This window comes from Periophthalmus magnuspinnatus, chromosome 8, assembly GCF_009829125.3.
Source record: "Periophthalmus magnuspinnatus isolate fPerMag1 chromosome 8, fPerMag1.2.pri, whole genome shotgun sequence".
Taxonomy (NCBI): Eukaryota; Metazoa; Chordata; class Actinopteri; order Gobiiformes; family Gobiidae; genus Periophthalmus; species Periophthalmus magnuspinnatus.
In genome coordinates this window covers 18,268,899-18,290,052 of record NC_047133.1, presented here as the reverse complement: position 1 = coordinate 18,290,052, position 21,154 = coordinate 18,268,899, and the positions used below count along the sequence as shown (strand labels likewise).

Here is a 21,154-nt window from a genome sequence, read left to right as displayed (position 1 = left end):
ATTATCTTGAACCTAAAGGAAAAGGACGATATAGAGCTTTTTCATAGAGCTGCAGGCTCGTTCTGGTTCTCTCAAAGACTGAAGAGCCGCACTACCCGCTCTGTTCAGTGTGTACAGGAAATTAGCCAAGTCATGCTAAAATAAATCTAAATTTAGATACCAATAAATCAACATTTAGATACCAATAAATCAACATTTAGATACCAGGTAACAGGGAGATCAGGGGTCTGCAACCCGCGGCTCCAGAGCCACATGCGGCTCTTTCATCCTTATACTGTGGCTCAGCGAGGCTTCGGAAAATAAAGTATTTAGGTGAAGTGTATTTTATTTGTTTTAGTTTTAGTTTTTTTTAAATGTACTTCTAAATTAGAAGATTATTGTGATCTTGAAATTAAATTAATTAAAATAAGCACAGAAGCTGGTACACCCTCCAAAACGCTGTGCATTTGTCGAGACTTAAACACGAAGAAATATGCATTTGGAAGCAAGAGTCTGTTTATAAAAGTAGGTATTTATGTCTTGAAGCTAATGCTAATGCTAACTGAAAAAAAAAAAAAAAAAAAAAAACATTAGTGATGTTAAAATAGCGCTAGAGTCTGAATGATTTTGCACATCTAAAAACAATGGGCTCATCATTAGATGTATAAGTTGTTTTGTTCTAGTTTGAGATTTAGGTTAGCATTAGCATTAGCTTTGAGACACAAATACCTACTTTTATAAACAAATCGGTTTCCTCGGGTTAAGTGCTGACATTGTTGTAAAGGTCTTAACATGTCGTCTTTGATCATCCGTCTTTAACTAGCTGTCTGATGTTTAAATATTGAATTTTTTTTAGCAAGACTGCAGTTTCTGAGAGAACCGGGAATTAGCCAGGCGGTTTCGTAAAAAGGGTCTATTAGAACGTTTTGACAGGTCAAAGCTTGAAATAAAGACAGTGGCGTTTACAGGACCAACATACGTGGAGTCCAGATACCATGTTCTAATCTCTCTTCATTATTTCCAGGCTCTATGGAGTAAAGTTAAGGTTTATTTATTAATCCATCATTAGGGAAATTCATTCTCTATATTCAGTAATTCATTAACAGTGAGTTATTGGGAGTTCAGCGCTTGGGGATCCATCTCCAGATCTTGAGCTAGTCTTGATCAGGGCTACCTTAGCTGGAGGATTTTACCCATGCTGCAAGTTTTGGGCACTTTACTCTCATTAAAACTAATAGGGAGCTAAAAGATAAATAAACAAATGCTTCATAATATTGCATTAAACTTGATTATCTTGCATTTCTTCAATTGCAGATGGCTGTTTTTTATAGCTAAAATAATGGAGTGAACTTGCCTCTTCGTAGATCTGACCTGTAACTTGGCTTGGTGAAGTCAGCTGCTTGTACATTTGGAGTGGATAATGAAGTGCGGCGAGGAAACAACCCACAGAAAGAAACATTTTAATTATTATTTCTGATTTATTGATACTTTTGTCGCATTTGCTGTATTTTATTTTAAACACACCCCTCTGCAAAGCACTTCCAAGTTCCTTCCTTCCAAATTTTGTTCTCCTTTACCTTGACCCATGCTATCGTTTTCCCCCGCTCTTCTTTCATGATCTGTGCGTGATAAGCCGGGCGTGTGGACAGGAGGGTGGAGGAGCAGGTGGTGTTGGATAAGGACATATGGATACAGAGCTTTAGTGGAGACTGGGAGCAGATAAACACACACTCACCCTCTGCTCCTGAGTGGCAACAAAGGTCTGGAACCCCGGAGCAACCCCGAAGCCAAGCTCGTGGACGAAGGGGGGCTCCGCCTGACTGTGGATCTGCACACGCACCCCCGCCTCGAACGCCGTGTCCTCTGTGGAGAAAGAGAACGAGAGAGAACAGCACAGCGGGTTATTATCACAGCGCGTTTAGAAATGAAAGGATAAAATCAGACATGTGAGGTGTAGAGGTGGAGGTGGAGAGGGGGAGGTGGGAGGTGGTGGTGAAGGGGAGGGAGGAGGTAGTGGAGGTGCCTGTGGTGGTGATGTGCTGGTGGTGGTGAGGGGAGAAGTGGAGGTGGTGATGAGGGAGGAGGTGGAGGTGCTGGTGGTGGTGAGGGAGGAGGTGGAGGTGGTGAGGGGGAAGGCAGAGGTGAGGTGGTGGTGAGGAGGGAGGTGGAGGTGGTGGTGAGGAGGGAGGTGGAGGTGGTGGTGAGGAAGGAGGGGTTGGTTAGGGGGGAGGTGTTGGTGAGGAGGGAGGTGGAGGTGGTTTGGAAGGAGGTGTTGGTGAGGGGGAGGCGGAGGTGTTGGTGGTGGTGAGGTGGAGGTGGAAGTGGTGACGGGGAGGTGGAGAGAATAAGGAGTATAGTAAGTGCAGATTTTGTCACATTTATGGCTTTCATCATCTGTTTGTCTCCAACAACTACAACTACTACAACAACTACTACTATTATAACTACACTAACTACTACAACAACTACTACTACTATTATAACTACACTAACTACTACAACAACTACTACTACTATTATAACTACACTAACTACTACAACAACTACTACTATTATAACTACACTAACTACTACAACTATAACTACAACAACTACTACTACTATTATAACTACACTAACTACTACAACTATAACTACAACAACTACTACTACTATTATAACTACACTAACTACTACAACTATAACTACAGCAACTACTACTACTATTATAACTACACTAACTACTACAACAACTACTACTATTATAACTACACTAACTACGACAACTATAACTACAACAACTACTACTATTATTATAACTACACTAACTACTACTACAACAACTACTACTATTATAACTACACTAACTACTACAACTACAGCTACATTAACCTCCACAATTATAACAATTACACCTACTAATACTACGGCCATACTGTGGAATATTGAACTAATGATGCATAAGTGCAACAACTTTTTAAATCTCTTTCTAAACAAATAAAAACACTTTTTCTGATTTTGTGCCAGAGAGTTTGATTTTCTTTATATAAAATAGAAGATGACTTGTTATATTGCCTTTTTTCACCTTGACTGATGTAATAAAGTTTCATTCAAGCGATTTTAATTTAAAAGACTCATTAAGGTCCTCATTTTTGCAGTAGCAGCAGTTGGGGAGTGAAAATGTTTTTTAAAGCAGCGATGACTAAGAGGGCATAGAATATATTATGTGACTGCTTGAAAGGCCAGTATGTAAATGTAAGAGGCTGTGATTCACCGACGGTAAAAGAAAAGTCCTCCTTGGTTTGGATTTACACTTTTTGACCCAACAACAGTGTGAAGTAATGAGGAGGATTCAAACCATCTGAGGGACTGTATCCAAAATAAATGTTTCTAAATGCAATGCAAAAATATGTACGACTATCATAGACAGTTATCCCTCACTGTATCATGGTTCACCTTTCGTGGCTTCGCTGCTTCACAGATTTTTTTTGTGCAACTTTCCATGTTTTTTTTTTTTTTTTACAGCATATGAGCGTGCACTGTGTCCTGCGTCCTGATTGGCTGAGGGACTGTAGACCATTGTCCATCAGTCTCCTCTGTGCCGTGTCTCCTGTACAGTACAGAATGTGTTCAGACAAATTTACATAAATGTTGGATCGCAGTGTGACTCTGAAGTGCTGTATGTTTGCAAGTTTTCTCCCCGACAAAACCCACAATGTCGATGAAACGTTCTGCACCGACAAAGGCGCCGATGAAGATTTGAACTTTGAGAGAGTTTAAAGAAGAGAGAAATGTGAGAAAATGTTAATGTCTGTGTGAGAAAAGTGTATAAAGTGTGTGGTGAGGGGTTTTACAGCAGCAAAACAAATAGAATAATTGTAAAAAATAAAGCTGACTATGCAGATTTCGCCTGTTGCGGGTTATTTGTAGAACATAACCCCCGCGATAAACGTGACTCTGACTTAAATTCACTTTCTATTGAAAAAAACGTATCCTCTCTCTCTGTAACTGCTGCTGTCAGACTTGGTATTTTGGTCTTAAATGTTCGTATTAACCTGCTCTACATGATCCTGGGGTTTTTATTTCACTATTGTGTCTAACTCAAAATATGAACATTAACAACAGACAAATCAGGCGCTTTCTTTCACCAAAGTTGCTCCCACTAACGTTAGCAACAGGTTTGATTGACAGCGTTGCTAAGCGCTCATACAGGAGTGAAGAGGCGTTACTTTCAACAGCCTCGCACTGGACTGGCTCTTTGGTTGCTATGATACTCGCGGTCAGAAATGCAAATATGGAACTCAACTCCAAATTGGCTCCTATAACTGCTCTAGCCTCGATGAGCTTCATTTGACTGAAGCTGAACGCTGTGGGTGACGTCACACTCACTTAGTCCACTTCTTTACACAGTCTTTGGGGCCTATACATGAGTCAGTCCACTTTGCTTTTGAGACTCTCCTTTCTAAGTCGCTAGGAACAGCAAGTTCTCTATTGAAAAGCACTCTGCAGTGAGATGTTTAATGAGTTAATAATACACACTTTTACACTGGATGTTCTTCCAATTATACAAGCAGACAGCAAAACGTCTCCAAATGACTCCGCTGGATTAGGCACGGTTGAAAAATAGTTTAGAGAAAGTTCGCAATTAAATGGTCCAATGTGTCTCCCAAAACGATCATTTGTCAGAAGCTTTAAGTCGCGTCGTCCTTTTCGCTTTTATACAAAGGGCAGTGAATCAAACTTTGAAGACACCTCTGTAGCACAGTTCAAAGCTCCTGTACACACACACGGCAGCAGAAGACAAACACAGCCAAAACATTTATGTGCACAAAGAGACGAAGGTGCCCAAATCAATAAGACTCTTTCTCAGTGTCCTCAGTCGATAGTGAGTGCGCCCAGACGTTTCCATCACCGCGTCACTGCCAAGCTGAAGCCAGACTGATCATATCATCACATCCAGCGCTCTTCAGCTGTATCAAAAGACGGCGGAAGGAGGAAATCACTCTCTCCTTATCACTCAGCCTTTAGTTTAGGGACCACGTGCTAACGGCTAACTAGCGGCGGTGGGTATGCTCAGTGAATTTGATTTTAGTGTTTGTGTTAACCATTTTGTTTTGTTTTTGTTTGACTTTTTAACAATATACGCTTAAATGACAATGAGCTTAGATCACTACTACTACTACTACTACAACAACTGCTACTGCACCTACAACAACTACAACTACAGTTACTATTACAACTACTACTTCTACAACCGTAACAACTACAACAGCAACTATTACTACTACTACTACTACTGCAACTAGTATTACAACTACTATTGCGACCACTACAACTACTACAACGGCAACAACAGCAGCAACTATTACTACAACTACTGCAATTAGTATTAGAACTACCACTGTAACTACTACAGCAACTACTTCAACTACTCCTACTGCAACTACTACAACTACTACAGCAACTACTACAACTACTTCTACTCCTATTATTACTACTACTACTGTTACAACAACTACTACTACTGTAAGTACTACAACTATAACTACTATTTCTACAACTACTACTTCTATTCCTACTACAACTACAATCACTACTACTATTGTTACTATTAGTGCTATTACTGCAACTGCTACAATAACTACAACAACTACTACCACTGCAACTACCACAACTATAACTACTACTGCTGCAACTACAACTTCTACTCCTTTTCCTACTACAACTACTACTACATCAACTGTTACAATAACTACAACAACAACTACTACTACTACCACAGCTACTTCTACCACTGACTCTGTACTTTTACGCATTATTAAACCCTTTTTAAAACTTTTTCCTCATTTTAACCCATTGTCCGTGCTCATATTTGATCAGACATTCAAAATAAACTTGAATATATTGAAACCCCATGTCCTTGGGTTGTCTCAAACCAATTATCCGTATTTTGACTGTGCATAAATATAAAATCAAACAAATAAATAACACTTTTTCCCGGTGTGACAAGGCAATAATTGTATGCGTGTTTCCTTAGTGTGTACCTGAATGCTAGTGATATAGTTTTGGGCTCATTGTGCAAACTGGAGCAGAGCAGTGCCGTGGAGATAGCATCATATTCTTTCTATTAAAGGTTCCCGACGTCTCGCTTTCTTTATCTTGACAACTTGGCCTTTGTTCACTTCAACAACACGAAAGTCTTATTTATTTTCCCAAAGGTGAGATGCGCGTTATGAATACAAACTCAGATAAAGCTATGTGCACAACAAAACAGTTATTACGGTAAACATTTGACGGAAACTTGTAATTAAACATGAATGGGTTGAGAAAAGGGGGAAATAATATGGCATGTTAGGAGTTCGTCGCAAACATGGAAGCGCAGCCGATGCACGCTGGTGAAAAAGAACAAAAAAGTTATGTTTTTGATGTGGTAAAAAGATCCAAACTCAAAATACATAGCTTGATTATTCCAGATTTGACTAAGGTACGGTAAGGTAAGGTGCGCTTTCCGTCCTTCAATGCCGCTGGGGTAACCTGTCAGGGACTCTGAACTACCTAAAGTCCGCCGTACACTACAGGATTTTTCTTAAACTACTTTTAAAGTTGCGACAAAAAGCACAGACCACAGACACGAGGAGAATCGGATAAGATTTTAAAGACTGCAGTGGGATATGGCAGCGAAGAGACCACACACCACAAGCTAAAAGTTTTTCGCATACTTCTGTCAGCTGTTTCCTGTCTATAGTAAAAAGACTCACTCTGAGACTCTCAAGTGTTTCAAAGATCAGAGCATTGCACTTCTGCTTTAGATACAAGTCCAAACTGTGTTATTATTATTATTATTATGAGTGAAATGTGGTGCAGTGGTTCAAGCTGGAAGGCTGGAGATAAACAACACAGGAAGTAGAGTCGCTATCGCTAATCTGCAGTAGTTTCAGCCTGATCCTTGCTGTGTTGATGTAAACAGACACACGTGAGGATCTACGCTCGCCTTTTTACTTTTTAAACAACACTTCAAACTGGATGATAGCGCCGTCTTGTGGACTGGAGGTCACACATTTTAGTGGATAGTATGAATGAGACGCTGCAGTTTAACATCAAGTCATCTTTAAATTATTTTTGCCATTTCCTGAGTTTGCATCTTGCGCCTCTGTGTCCGTCACTTCCTCTGCCCCTGATGCTGTTTTATTGACAGTTGCCGTGGTGATGTTTTGTGGTTACAAATTTCCGATATGACAGAGCAGCTCAGAGTCATTTGAACACCACACACAAGAGGAACGCATACTAAATTGTACGCTAAATCGGGCAAATAATACTGTAGCGTATCGCAGGCTTTATTCTGAGGATTTTACCTACTGTGCATATTTTGGGTTGAAGGGAACGAAACAGTTGAACTCAGAACTTTCTTGCTGTGAGGCGAAACTATGTCCAATTTAAACCAGTATGGGTTTAAATTGGCCACCTCTAGCACTGCATGTTTTATATTTCAATAACTCACAATAAAAAGAGCAATAGCATTTAGAATTAAGCAAAGAGACCAGCAGCAAAAGAGTGTCCTATTCTTTCTTTCTTTATCTATATTTATACAGGAGAACCCATAGAGAGCACTTAAACTCTCTTTTCATGGGCGCCTTGTTTAAAATACAAACACACAAACAAATAAGTATATAAGTCCATATAAAACATTAAAACAGGTGCAGGTGTCGTACAAAAGTTTGTTACCAGATTATTAAATAGCATTTGTGGCACCAAAGTATCAACGTGGGCTTGCTCTTGAAATATAAGCCATTTTTGTGACGCTAAAAGCCACTTTCCCGTCTCAGTTTTGGTGCGGCTCGTCCTTAGACTTATACAGTCATGTGATCTGGTATTAAATCCTTTATAGCTAAGTTTCATGCAGTGCTGTTCTCTTCTAACAGACAATAATGGCCAAACCACTTTTCCGTAGAGAATACAATGATAGGTTTCAAATTCATCACCTATTATGAAACGAAGGGCAGAGTGAAATAGTGGATCCAGCAGTTTCAAAGTAGAGGCTGAAGTCTGCATGTACCACATCCCCATAATCAAGTGCGGAAAGAAAGGCTGCTTGAACAATTTATTTTCTGTAATTCAATAGCATACAAGATTTGTTTCTGTAATAAAATGATAACTTTGATTTTAAACTGTTCCATAATGCAGAGATATGTTTTTTTAAAGGATAAGTTTTGACTCTAGTGTTGACTCTATCGCTGTACCAGTTAGTGTATACAGATTTATAGCTTTTACGTCACTTAAATGGGTTTAGAAAAGAATCATATACTTAGTTTTATTTTCATTCAGTGGTAATTTAAGATTCATGAAAGAATTTTGGATTTCATTAAAATCTTGCTGCAGTTTTAAAATCACCTGAACAGCAGAGGGAGCGCACTTGCAAATAAAACAGCATCATCTGCATATAAATGTAGGAGGCTTTGGCTTAAATTGCAACCAACGGAATTAATAAATATAATAAAAAGTAGCGGGCCCAAAATTGAGCCTTGGGGCACTCCTTTACATAAAATTAGAAAATTGTGTCTAGGTTTACAATTTTGTTCCATGGAAGACCTTTTACTGTTTTTATTTAATTAGATTTCAATAAACTCCTATAACAAACTTATCACATTGGAGGCAGAACTTTATGGAAGCATTTTGAGGTCTACAGAACTTGGGAATTCAGAATGAACAGCCAAAGGTAATATCTATGGGGTATAACATCAACATGAAACATTAAATTCTTTATTTTGCTCACCCCAAAAAGTTTACAAAGTGTGTCCTACATGCTGTTTATAACACTGACGTTTCTACAGTGGCCTATATGGGACAAACCAAATGCAAACCAAAGCATTAGAAAGAGACAGACAATTATTCACAAATGTTTTTATCTTTTTTACAATTCTACAATGTGGGTTCCCAAACTTCCATCCAACTATCCAACCACCTAGGACCCCCACAGCCTAATTAAACCAATTAATCAAATCAATTGTATTTAAGGGGTACTTTATTGTGTTATTTGTCCTAATTGCACAAAAATATATAAAGAAAAAAGTAGCAGTAACATATTTGGGTTGTGTTTTCTTATGGCAATAGGTGAGCATGTGAGTTGGAGTTTTAATATAGGACAATTCTTAGATATTCTAGTTGCAAAGTACATATTGATTTGCTCTGACATTCTACACAACATGTCAAATGACGACGCTGTGCTGTGTGCAGGCTGCATACTGCGAGTGGAAACGAGAGCAGTGTTTTACTCACAGTATCACAGTGTGGTACAGATGTTATGTACTGAGGATATGGCTCTTTCATTAAAGCTCAGCCTGATGGAGTTAAACAGCTGCTGTGTAATAACAGGAAGCTAAGGACTTTGTTACGTTTGTGTCAATGTAGTGCAGCTTCCCTATGTAACTTTTCTGGTGGGTGGGTTATATCTGCGTCTCTATGGAGATGGTAATGTTTCACAGTATTGTTTTTTTCTTCAACTCTATCACACATGCTAATATTGCCCAAAAAATAAATAGAAAATGTGTCCGAAGACATAGACAAGTTTAATGCCATACTGTGGAACCTTCTAAGCAAAGCAGTAACATCTCCATGCAGAGAAGCAACTCTCTACGAAAAAAGTTACATAGTGCACCTTTACATCTTCTTTGGGTAATGACCAAAAGGACAAGATGGTGGATAAAAGCAGTTGACATGAGTTTCCTCCGGGGGACTGGGTGCTCCCTTAGAGGTAAAGTGAGGAGCTCAGTCACATGGGAGGAGCTCCGAGTAGAGCCGCTGCTCCTCCATGTGGAGAGGAGCAGCTGAGGTGGCTCGGGCGTCTGTTCTGGATGCCTCCATAGGGAGATGTTCTGGGCATGTCCCACGAGGAGGCCCTGGGGGACTATGTCTCTCAGCTGGCCTGGGAACACCTCGGGTTTCCACCTGAAGAGCTGGAGGAAGTGTCTGGTATGAGGGAAGTCTGGGAGTCCCTGCTTAGACTGCTGCCCCCGTGACAAGGCCCCAGACAAGCAGAAGAAAATGGATGGATATACATTTGATATTTTCAAATGTTAATCATTTTCAGTGTATGTTCAGCTGTTGTGATGCTGCCAAGAGGATGTTGTTGCAGTTTAATTAGAATAACTGTGTTGTGTATCTATGACTTACAGTGATTCATCTTTTTCCTGATACCAAATAGTACAGACCATCTCAATACTGGAATAACATTTTGCGCAAGATGTTCTTATCTGAAGTGTGTAATTTAGTCAAGTTAAAGAAGTGTAAAATGATGACATTTACATAAAGCTTTTTTATCTTCAAGAGCCACTCACACATTCATACACCAACACTTTGATTGACAGTGTTGCTAGGCGCCCAGTCCCTGTGAAACCAGTGATGCGGGCCGGAGGGGGCGTTGCCTTCAACAGCCTCACTCCGAATTGGCTCCAAATGTGGAACTCGTCTCCAAATTGGCCCCTATATCTGCTCTAGCCTCGATGAGCTTCATTTGACTGGAGCTGAACGCTGTGGTGACGTCACACTCACTTAGTCCACTTCTTCATACAGTCTATGGTTTTGTTCAGACATACAGGGAATTTTGTATATATGGCATTACATTTGTGCTGCAGTTCCATTTTATCTTTTTGCTGGATATAGTTGCCTGAGTTTTGTGTACGCTTTTACTGTTGGTGCGGGGCCATGCTGCTGACTCATCTTCTTCATAGTTGAATGCTACAGAGACGAGCTGCAGATCTTCATTCATGGGGCTTTTTTGCTTATGAAATAGGGCGAGAAAACACTGTTGTGCCCACGTGGATCACCTGGAGTGTAGATTAAAAAAATAAAAATAAAATAGAGTATAGTAACGTACCCAGCTGTGCACAGTGTGAGATGTTCTCAGCCGAACATCAATGGATTATTCAGACATGCATGAATCAATCAAAATGCAGCTCCAAGTTTGTAGCAAGCCTCCTTTAAATGTGAGCCAGAGTTGTGTGTTAGCCTATGCGTCCTTGTGTCTTTCTACTGAAAAATCTCTGTGTACTTTCTTTTACAAACACGTATCGAGCTGCTTAAGGAGGCGGAACGCTCCAAGGCAGATATTGACATTCATGGTCGGTGGAAACAACATTTTAGCGATAAAATGTGAGTTGTTTTTTGTTTGTTTTTATTTTGCAGGACAATTTAATAAAGTCATCCAAACAGAACCCTGGAAAAGTATTGAATAGGTTAGTTTGGAAGCCCCATGGTGAGAAGTTTGATCCTTTCCTGACTGGATAGTAAAAGAAAAATATAAAATGTGTCAACTACAGGTTTAGGTTTAGCCAAGATGCTAACAGGTGTGAAATCACTCATTAGGGTTTGAATGACTACGCTAAGTAGGACTCAGACACAGTGCACTCTTAGGGTAGCACGACAGACCTAACCTACAAACAGAAACTGTAAACAACAGCTGTTTTGAGTTTCAGTGTAGTTAGCTCCTCCCTTCAGACAGATAAGGCAGTGTCCAGCAGTAATCTGACCAGAACTGGAGAAGTGGCTTGGATGAGCAGCCAAACGTCTTCACTCCTACCATGTTTTGTCCAATTGACAGATTTTATATTTTTATTTTGCTTTGGATCAGACCTTGACTGAGGGATTACACTGGCTGGAGTTTGCATGTTGCATACACAAGGACAGTGCACAGAAAACATTAATCTCAAAACACATGATGCTCTGAGCCAGATTTAGCCACAAGCTCCTTTTCATCTGCAGCCCTTGAGCAGGTACAGAACACATTCAAGAGCCTATTCACAAAAAGCACTTTTATTCAAAATTAATCAAAATTAATTTAGAGCATTCCTATAAGTACAAAGTTTCAAATCATGATTTTCTAAAAATATTCAAAATACAATTCATTGTCAACAATACATCTACACAATACATCTACAGGCTACAGTGGACCAGTTAGGCCACACCCTTCACTAAAACACAGTTCACGCCATCATAGTTACATTTTTTTGCTAAAATGTCTGCCTATTTTTTTGTTTTGTTTTTAAAATTTTGGTTGAGTTTACAATTTGACTTCCTGAGCAGCAGATTAATACGACTCTTAACAGACTCCAAACTGGGCAAAACCTGCTGCACGGCTCATAACAGGAACCCCCAAAACATCCCACATCGCTCCGGTTTCATCATCCCTCCACATCACTCCAGTTCTATCGTTCTTCCACATCACTCCAGTTCTATCGTTCCTCCACATCACTCCAGTTCTGTCGTTCCTCCACATCACTCCAGTTCTATCGTTCCTCTACATCACTCCAGTTCTATCGTTCCTCCACATCACTCCAGTTCTATCGTTCCTCCACATCACTCCAGTTCTATCGTTCCTCCACATCACTCCAGTTCTATCGTTCCTCCACATCACTCCGGTCCCGGCATGCCTCCACATCCTTCTAGCTGTGTCATCCCTCCAATGACTTCCAGTAAAGTTCAGGAAGTATTTTAAAATCTCAGATGTTACTTTTTCCGAGCACCCCACGGACAGCCCCCCAGGACATCCTGAACTTTTTAAATCCTCCTCTGGACGCACCCTCCGGTCCTCCAGTCAGAACCAGCCTTTGGTGCCAGAAACCAGGGGAACCTTTTCCTTTGTCTCCGTGTGTCAGACTCTGGATTCTTTTAAAACGCAGCTGAAGAAAAACTTTTGGTTGCTATGACCCTATTTAACTTATTGTTGTTTATTTGCAGTACCTGCTCTCTAAAGCACTGTGGAATTTTTATCTGTAAAAAGCGCCGTATAAATCCAGTTTTTCTTACTTACAAACCAAAAAAGGGCCAGAACTTGTCTAAATTAAACATTAGTTATGACCTGACTGATATAAAAAGATGACAACACCTTTATCAATATTTAAACTGACGGAAAAAGATAGGAGCATTTTGGAATTTTTATATTGATGAGATTCTGTTTTAAAACTCAGCACAACTTCCTGTATTTTTGTACTTTTCTTCTCAACTATTCCACACAAACTGCTAACTGATGTCAAACTATGATAAATATTTGCCACAGACACTATCCCCCCAAACTAAGTCATAATTAGGTACATGTGGAAACTTTATATGCGCCAAAAGCTGCTAAAATAAGTTTCCCATTTGGAGCAAACACTTCGTTGGGACTTTCCAGCGCAAAGACCAGGCTGAAAAAAGTTGTAGGACGAGATATATGAAGTTCATTTCAGCACAAATGGAGAGCATCATAAAACGGCCTGGATGTGATTTGCAAGATATAGGACTATGACTTTTAAAGCGGCACTAAACACCTAAACTCCGCCCACAACCACATTTCAAACAGAGCTGTTAAACTGTACAGTACATGGAGGAGTAAAGGGGAGAGAGAAGGGGGAGGAGAGGGTCTGGAGGACTAAAGGGGAGAGTGAGGGAGGAGGAGGGGGTTTGGAGGAGTAAAGGGGAGAGTGAGAGAGGAGGAGAGAGTCTGGAGGACTAAAGGGGGGAGTGAATGGGGGAGATGAGGGTCTGTAGGACTAAAGGGGAAGGTAGGCTGGAAGGCTAAAGGGGAGATTGAGGGGGGAGTAGAAGGTCTGGATGACTAAAGGGGGGAGGAGAGGGTCTGGAGGACTAAAGGGGAGAGTGAGGGGGAGAGGTCTAGGGCAATAAAGGGGAGAGAGAGAGAGGAGGAGAGGGTCTGGAGGACTAAAGGGGAGATGGAGAGAGGAGGAGGGAGGCTGGATGACTAAAGGGGAAAGTGAGGGGGGAGATGAGGGTCTGGAGGACTAAAGGGGAGAGTGAGAGGAGGAGGGAGACTGGATGACTAAAGGGGAGAGAGAGAGGAGGAGAGGGTTTGGAGAACTAAAGAGGAGAGTGAGGGGGGAGGAGAGCGCCTGGGGGACTAAAGGGGAGAGTGAGAGAGGAGGGGAGAGTCTGGAGGACTAAAGGGGAGAGTGAGGGGGAGGATAGGATCTGGAGGACTAAAGGGGAGAGGGAGGGGGGAGGAGGGGCGGAGTCTGGAGGACTAAAGGGGAGAGTGAGAGGGGAGGAGGGGCAGGGTCTGGAGGTATAAGGAACAGTGTGGTCTAACAGGTATCCACACTTCAAACTCCGCCCCCTGCAGCCAGATGTTTGTGATCAGAAACACCTGTCTGTAATCAGGGCAGTCCTGTGTGATGTTATGTAATACTTGAAGTTGCAGTGGCCACTGGAGGCAGCACACACTCATGTTTTTTTACCACAAACCTACAAATTTACCCAGTCAGCACTAAAATAACGGAAAAACTAGGACGTAGGACCAAGAACAGTAGTCGACCATATTCACAGTTTAGTAGCAAAAATGGACAATTTAGTGTTTAGTTCCACTTTAAAGATTATTATTGTTAAATCTAGTATAATGAAAGAATTAATGTACTTAATTAACTGTAAACAAATATCTTAAAATGACTCAAACTTTGATTTGAACAAAGAAAATCCCTTCAAACTTACCAAAACTTATCCCAAACTTGTGCAGACACCCCTTTGTTGCAGCGCACTCATAGAAAAAAACTTTGGTGTTTTTGTTTACACTTTAAAGGCAGTGCATCGCTGCTCTTGTCACTTTAACTTCCCCAAAGCGGACTTGATAAAACACATCCGGGATAATAGAGAGTGATATATGAAGCCCGTGTCTTCACCTGAATGAAAGACAAAAAGACAGGAGCGAGCCCACTGTATTTCATCAGCTCCATTTGACTGGAGAAGCAGCTGGGGGCGGGTAATTTAGGACGCGCTCACCTGCTCCACTCATAACTTAGACCTGACACAAAACCAGAGGAGAGAGGAGCCACCTTGTGTGTCCTTCAGCCTCCTCTGTCGAAAACACAACAGGAAAGAACGCTCCGGGTCAATGTTTCCCAAAGATATTGAGGGAGATGGAGCAGCACAAATATTTGAACAGGAGTGAACAGAGCTGATTATGCGTGATGAAATTTAGGGAGAAATATTTGCAGTTGGATCACAAACTTTTCGAGCCATTGTCGTGAAAAAGTTATAGGCGCACTATGGATTTCTGGGGTAAGGGGTCTGCGCCTTGCTTGTTTCCATGGAGATGTTATTGCAAGACTTGGAATGTTCTGCTGTATGGCATTATATCAGGCTGGCCGTGCGTTCAGGAAGCAACAGAAGCTGATATGTGAAACGACAACACCAAGACTGGAAACAGTTGCTTGTTTCCATGGAGATGTTCTTGCTAGGCTTGGAATGCTCCACTGTATGGCATTAAATCAAGAAGTAACAAAAGCTGATATATGAAACGTCAACACCAAGACCGGCGACGGTTGCTTGTTTCCATGGAGATGATAAAGCTACACTTGGAATGTTCCACTGTACAGCATTAAATCAGGCTTTCCAGGCCTTCAGGAAGTTAAAAAGCGTCAACATCAAAACTGGAAAAAGTTGATTGTTGCCATGGAGATGTTATTTCCTGGCTTGGAATGTTCCACTGTATGGCATTAAATCAGGAAGTAACAAAAGCTGATATATGAAATGCCAGCACCCAGATGGAATACAGTTGCTTGTTTCCATGGAGATGTTCTTGCTTGGCTTGGAATGTTCCACTGTATAGCATTAAATCAGGCTTACCAGACCTTCAAGAAGTAACAAAAAGTGTCAACACCAAGACTAGAGAGAGTTGCTTGTTTCCATGGAGATGTAATTTCCTGGCTTGGAATGTTCCACTGTATGGCATTAAATCAGGAAGTAACAAAAGCTGATATATGAAATGCCAACACCTAGATTGGATATGGTTGCTTGTTTCCATGGAGATGTTATTGCTAGACTTGGAATGTTCCACTGTATGGCGTTAAATCAGACTGACCACGCCTTCAGGAAGTCAAAAAGCCGATATATAAAACGTCAACACCAAGAGCAGAGACGGTTCTAAAGATGGCTCACAGCTAGCGGCCGAAGCATGTCTCCTACTGCCTGGTCATTAAAATGTTCATGTTAACTAATTACATCACCATGGAGAAAAACGGGTGGCAGCTTTCCACCAGAAAAGTTTTCATAGATTTACTTTTCAAAACTGCAGAACTGAAGCTAACCCCGGCTCGTTACAGTAGGATTTAACCAAAGCAAGCCGATTTGAGTTTTTTGTGATTTTAACTTTTGGAAAATGGAAAAACAAAATTCTTTCAAGTCAATTCAAGTTTATTTCTATAGCACATTTATAAAACAACTTGAGCTGACCAAAGTGCTTCAAACAAAAGGCAACAAAAACAAATACAGAGCTGCAGTCACTTCCAATTAAAGTGGACCCATAGAGGCTGCGTTTCGGACGACGTCACAACATCCTACAGACCAATAATACCAAACAGAGTGGAAGCTAAAACAATATTGCTAAAATGCTGTTTTTGGCTCTAATGCAAGATGGTAACATTTTTTAATTTACCTTTTGTTTATTTCATGGCAATGTATAGGAAATAGGAAAATCTGACTCTTGCGTCCCCAGCTGGGAGTATAGCATCATCACATTCTCAAATCTGAAAACCACCAATACAACTTTGAGTCTCCTTTAACTTATAAATCTGATCTAAGTATTTAAAGAGAGAGTATTTTACTTCTATGGGGTATTAAAGAGGGAGTATTTTTCTTCTATGGGGTATTAAAGAGGAAATGCTAAATTTGTCAAAACATATTAACATGTTCTCTACGCTATCACATTACAATCGACATGCTAATGAAACTACTGCACATAACATCAGGTTTGTGAAGTTGTAGTGTACAGTTTTGTGTCATGCTTTTGTATATTTATGGAGATTGTCATGTGGGAGCATGGGTGATGCAGGCTTGTGGGCGGAGCCTTGTACAAACCTTACAGTTAACCAAAGGAGGGTTTGAATAGGGCCTGGGAGAGCTTGCTAGTTTACTCAAACTTGCATGGGTGACATCTTCAGACATGTTTTTGATGATGGAACAAAGTCATAACATGGGAGAAGCTCCAAAAACTTGATTTAGCATAATGCCCCCTCTTTAATGAAACCTTTATAACATGGATGAAATGTCAGAACAAAACTACAGAATACATTTTCAGTCCATCTACTGTTTTCTTTACCATTTGGGCTTCCGGCTTCTCACTCTGACAAGAAACCATTTTGACAGTGTAGATCGATCACATCCTTGTCACACGTCTGGACATCAGGATATTGTGGTCTGCTGTAGCTGTAATGGTTTTGCTGTACATTTTCAAGACGAATACCACTGGAAAAATGAGATTTGGAGATTTCTGTTATAGAGCCTTCCACGAGTGACATATATATTAAGTTTTAACACCAGAAAATAAATGGTTGTTGTTATAGGTTATATTTGCCAAAGAGTAACTTCAAGATCCATTTTTTTTAAAGTTGAGAAATGTGATTTGTGGTGTTTGATGAGTAATATAAAAATGTTATTGTGAAATTGTTGTGACCTGCTATGTTTCTGATCAGCTTTTATGCTAATTTTGGTACTAATTAGTATGTTAATAAACTAGGCTAAACACTTATTAGGTTTGTTCTGATACCGATACTGGCATCAGCAAAAGCTTAGATACCTAATTTTTCTGGTATAGTATTGGTGAGTACTCAGACCAAATCACCGATCTGATACCACTTAGTATTTCCAGAATGAGGGCCCCTAGATGCGAGCACACGGCAACAGCACTAATACGGCAACAGCACTGTTGACGTCTGTGGCTAATGCTAACACTAACGCCCAGAGCAGGTTCAATTCAGACCGTAGAGGCTCTGCTGACACTTCACTAATAATGACAAAAAATACATTTGTGTTAGTTCTTTGATTCCTTCATTTAGCCTGAAGTTAGGAAAATAACTATGGAAAGTGCAGCCCAACAACAGCACTAACACAGCAAAGGTGCTAGCATGACAACAGTGCTAACACAGACGTTGTTTACCCTGCATAATTATCCCTGTGCTCCAAGGATGAGGTCTTTTTACAGGTCTCAGGTATCAGACTGGTATCAGTATTAGTACATACACTCAGGCCAAGTATTGGTATCGGCTTGGATTTAAAAAAACAAACAAAAAATGGTATTGGAACAACAGTACCTTTTACACACTGTGATGCTTTGTAAAAAGGCTCTGGTGTTACTCATGCCGTTGTGTATTTATCAGTCACCAAAACAGCACTGATTTTTCATAGTTTGTGGTTAGTGGCTAACGCTAACTGTCCAATTGAAACTGCACAGGAGCCAATGTATGGAACAAAACCATGTTTTATCTCGTCCTTTTCACTGTTCATTTTCATGTATCTTTATTTCTACTGGGAGAGACAATGAGAGCTCTCAGACAACGCTCCCTGTGCAAATACAGACCAATACAAAGAAAAACAAAACACATCACTGCACAGGCCCATTTAAAACAAAAGAGGTACATTAGTGGCACCAGTGTATCCAGTTTTACATGTCCTTGAAATGTTTTCCATATTTGTGAACGAAAATAACTTTTTTCCATTTCAGGTCTAGTGTGGCCAGTTTTTAGACAAAGACAAGATCTTGTATTAAAAGCTCCTGAATCAAAGTTCAACAAGTAGTCATGAGTTTCTGCTTTCTTTAAGAACTTTACTGTACATTCTTGTTCTGTACGGTAATCCATGTATGTCCAATGTAATGTTTTTTGTTTTGTTTTTTATTAACAGGTGGACTATATAACCATTCGCACCACTTCCCCATGACAAGAACAGACGAGGTACAGACATGTCCATGGTCCATGTGCACAGAAAAAGAACATTGCACTTTAATAACACAGCATGGGCCTAGCATGTTGGAGGGTCCTATTCACTAGTAACATGTGTTCAAAATAATGTTTCATCTTTTCTTTGTACATGGCCATCCTTGCTTTTGAATTGAGTGTCTTTAAATGTAGCTGAATAAGTGTAAAAGCCTTGTAAGTGAAGTAAACAGTGATTCACTTTAATTGACGAAGCCGTGGAAAGGCCATTGGTTTAATTTGCACTTTAATGGCACATGTCGTTTTAAATGTCACTCAGATGCTGCAGGTGTATTTTCTAGCTAATGGTGATTTCAATGGAAAATTATATATGATTTGCAAAAAAAAAAAAAAAAAAAAAAAAGACAGTAGTAATATTGCGTTCATATTGCAGTAAAGATATTAAACAGAAGAGACATGGACTATCTAAAGCAATATCTAAAGTTTGGTCTTCTGTAGTCACCTGCTTGTCTCCGTGGATACTACGCTACTACTACAGCTTAGCAACGCTGTCAATCAAACCTGTTGCTAACGCTAGCGGGAGCAACCTCAGGAAAAAAGGCGCCTGATTTGTCTGTTATTAATGTTCATATCTTGATTTACGGACACATCTGCAGCTGCCTGTCCCGAGAGTGGATTTCTCCTTCACTCTGCTTCTCCTCGAGGTTTCTCTTTTTCCCACTGGGTTTTTTTTAGTTTTTTCTTGCTGAAAAGAAGGGACTAAAGACAGGGGGCGCTCTGGGGCAGTGGTTCCTGCAGGAGGAGGGTCTGAGGACAGGGGGCGCTCTGGGACACTTCACCATTTGCTTGTCTGTTTCTGTTGGTTAAATCATTTCTCATGTTCAGCCCTAAGAGGAAACTGCTGTTGTGATTTTGGGCTTTACAAAAATAAATTGAATTGAAAGCTATGTCCATTTATATTTACTGTCTATGGTTTATGCAAATTGTTTGAGCGCTGGCCAATCAGAGGAGACATTTTAGACCGTTTTGTGGAATATTTCAGGATAAACAAGAAGGTTTTGAATGCTGTATCTACAAACTTACATTGTACCCCTCTAATCTTTCAGTGCAAATACTTTACACAAATCCTGTCAAATAATAAAATATGATCACAAAATAATAATAATAATAATAATAATAATAATAATAATAATAATAATAATAATAATAATAAAATAAAGCCATGGCATCTAACTTTTAGTAAAAAAAATAGACTAAAATAAAAGTTTTTTCCAATTTTGGGTTTTTTATTGCAACGAAAAGCAAAGAAAAACATGCCTCCTCCTAGTGGGTTTGCTCTGCTTGTTTCCATGGAAATGTTGCCTCTTTGGCTATAATATTCCACAGTAGGGTATAAAACTCATAGATCTATCTCCATGGAGAATGTTCCAAACTATGGTTTTAACTTTCTGTTTCTATGGCATCATGCGGTTGGCTTTGCACCTCATCACATTTATGTCAGCGAAACAAAATGAACCAAGAGGAGGCCTGGTTCAACCTCTACTTTACAAACTCAGAAGTATTTATTCGTACATTTAAACTGTCATTAACTTTTGATAGTGTTAATCAAAATCAGAAAAAAGCAAAAGACGAATTTAAATCTGTCAACTGAACAAATCATTGTAGGAGTGAAGACATTTCGCTGCTCGTCCAAGCCGCTTCTTCAGTTCTGGTCAGATTACTGCTGGACACTGACTTATATCTGAAGGGAGGAACTAACTACACTGAAACTGTAAACAGCTATTGTCTCCAGTTTCAGTCTTAACGACCCTATTCAACCTGTATTGTTCTCTTTGTTCCTGTTTGTATTGGGTCTGATAGAGTTGTAGATCAGGAACAACAACTCTATCCTCAGACCCAAAGTTGACAGATTTAAACTTCATCTTTTGCTGTGGATCAGACTTGGACGGCGGAGGGATTACGCAGACATCAGAAAAAAAGTTTTAACCCGAACCCGAGCCCAAGGGAAGTGCCTCAAACAACTCGTGATCTCCATAGAAATCAAGACTTACACCAAATATACAATGGAATATAGTAGCTTTGGCTGGTTGTGATACTGTGTTAGCAGAAATCAGAATGCTATGCTTGCTGTTGCTTTTATCTGCAAAAAGAAAAAAAAACATCCCCTCTCCCCTCTGTACTCTCTCTCCACTTCGTCTCCTAGTCCTTTTGGAGCACTCCTCGGCACTAGCCCTTTGATTTAATAACATAAGACACATGGGGAGTTACAGGGAGATTTCAGCACTGCTCCTGGACCAGGCCGACTCACTTGCCAATTGGACACATAAAGCCAACCGAGCCAAGATTTGAATTAATATGAAGGAGTGCGCAAAGGGGGGAAAGGCGGTGCTCGAAATGGAGAGGGGACAGTAATACAAGCCAAGACCTCTTTATAAATAGACATGAATGGAGAGGATGGAAACTCTGGCAACAAATATTTTAAAGGAGCTGTGTGTGGCCACCGTTCT

At 40.2% G+C, this 21,154-nt stretch overlaps 1 protein-coding gene across 1 annotated transcript in view; it reads right to left on the bottom strand.

The window, feature by feature from the left end:
* Positions 1-21,154, bottom strand: part of asic2 (acid-sensing (proton-gated) ion channel 2) — a 259,964-nt gene that overhangs the window by 49,623 nt on the left and 189,187 nt on the right. Inside the window, exon 3 of the mRNA XM_055223627.1 lies at positions 1,715-1,842. Within this exon, the coding sequence (XP_055079602.1) occupies positions 1,715-1,842 (128 nt within the window). The remainder of the gene's footprint in view (positions 1-1,714; positions 1,843-21,154) is intronic.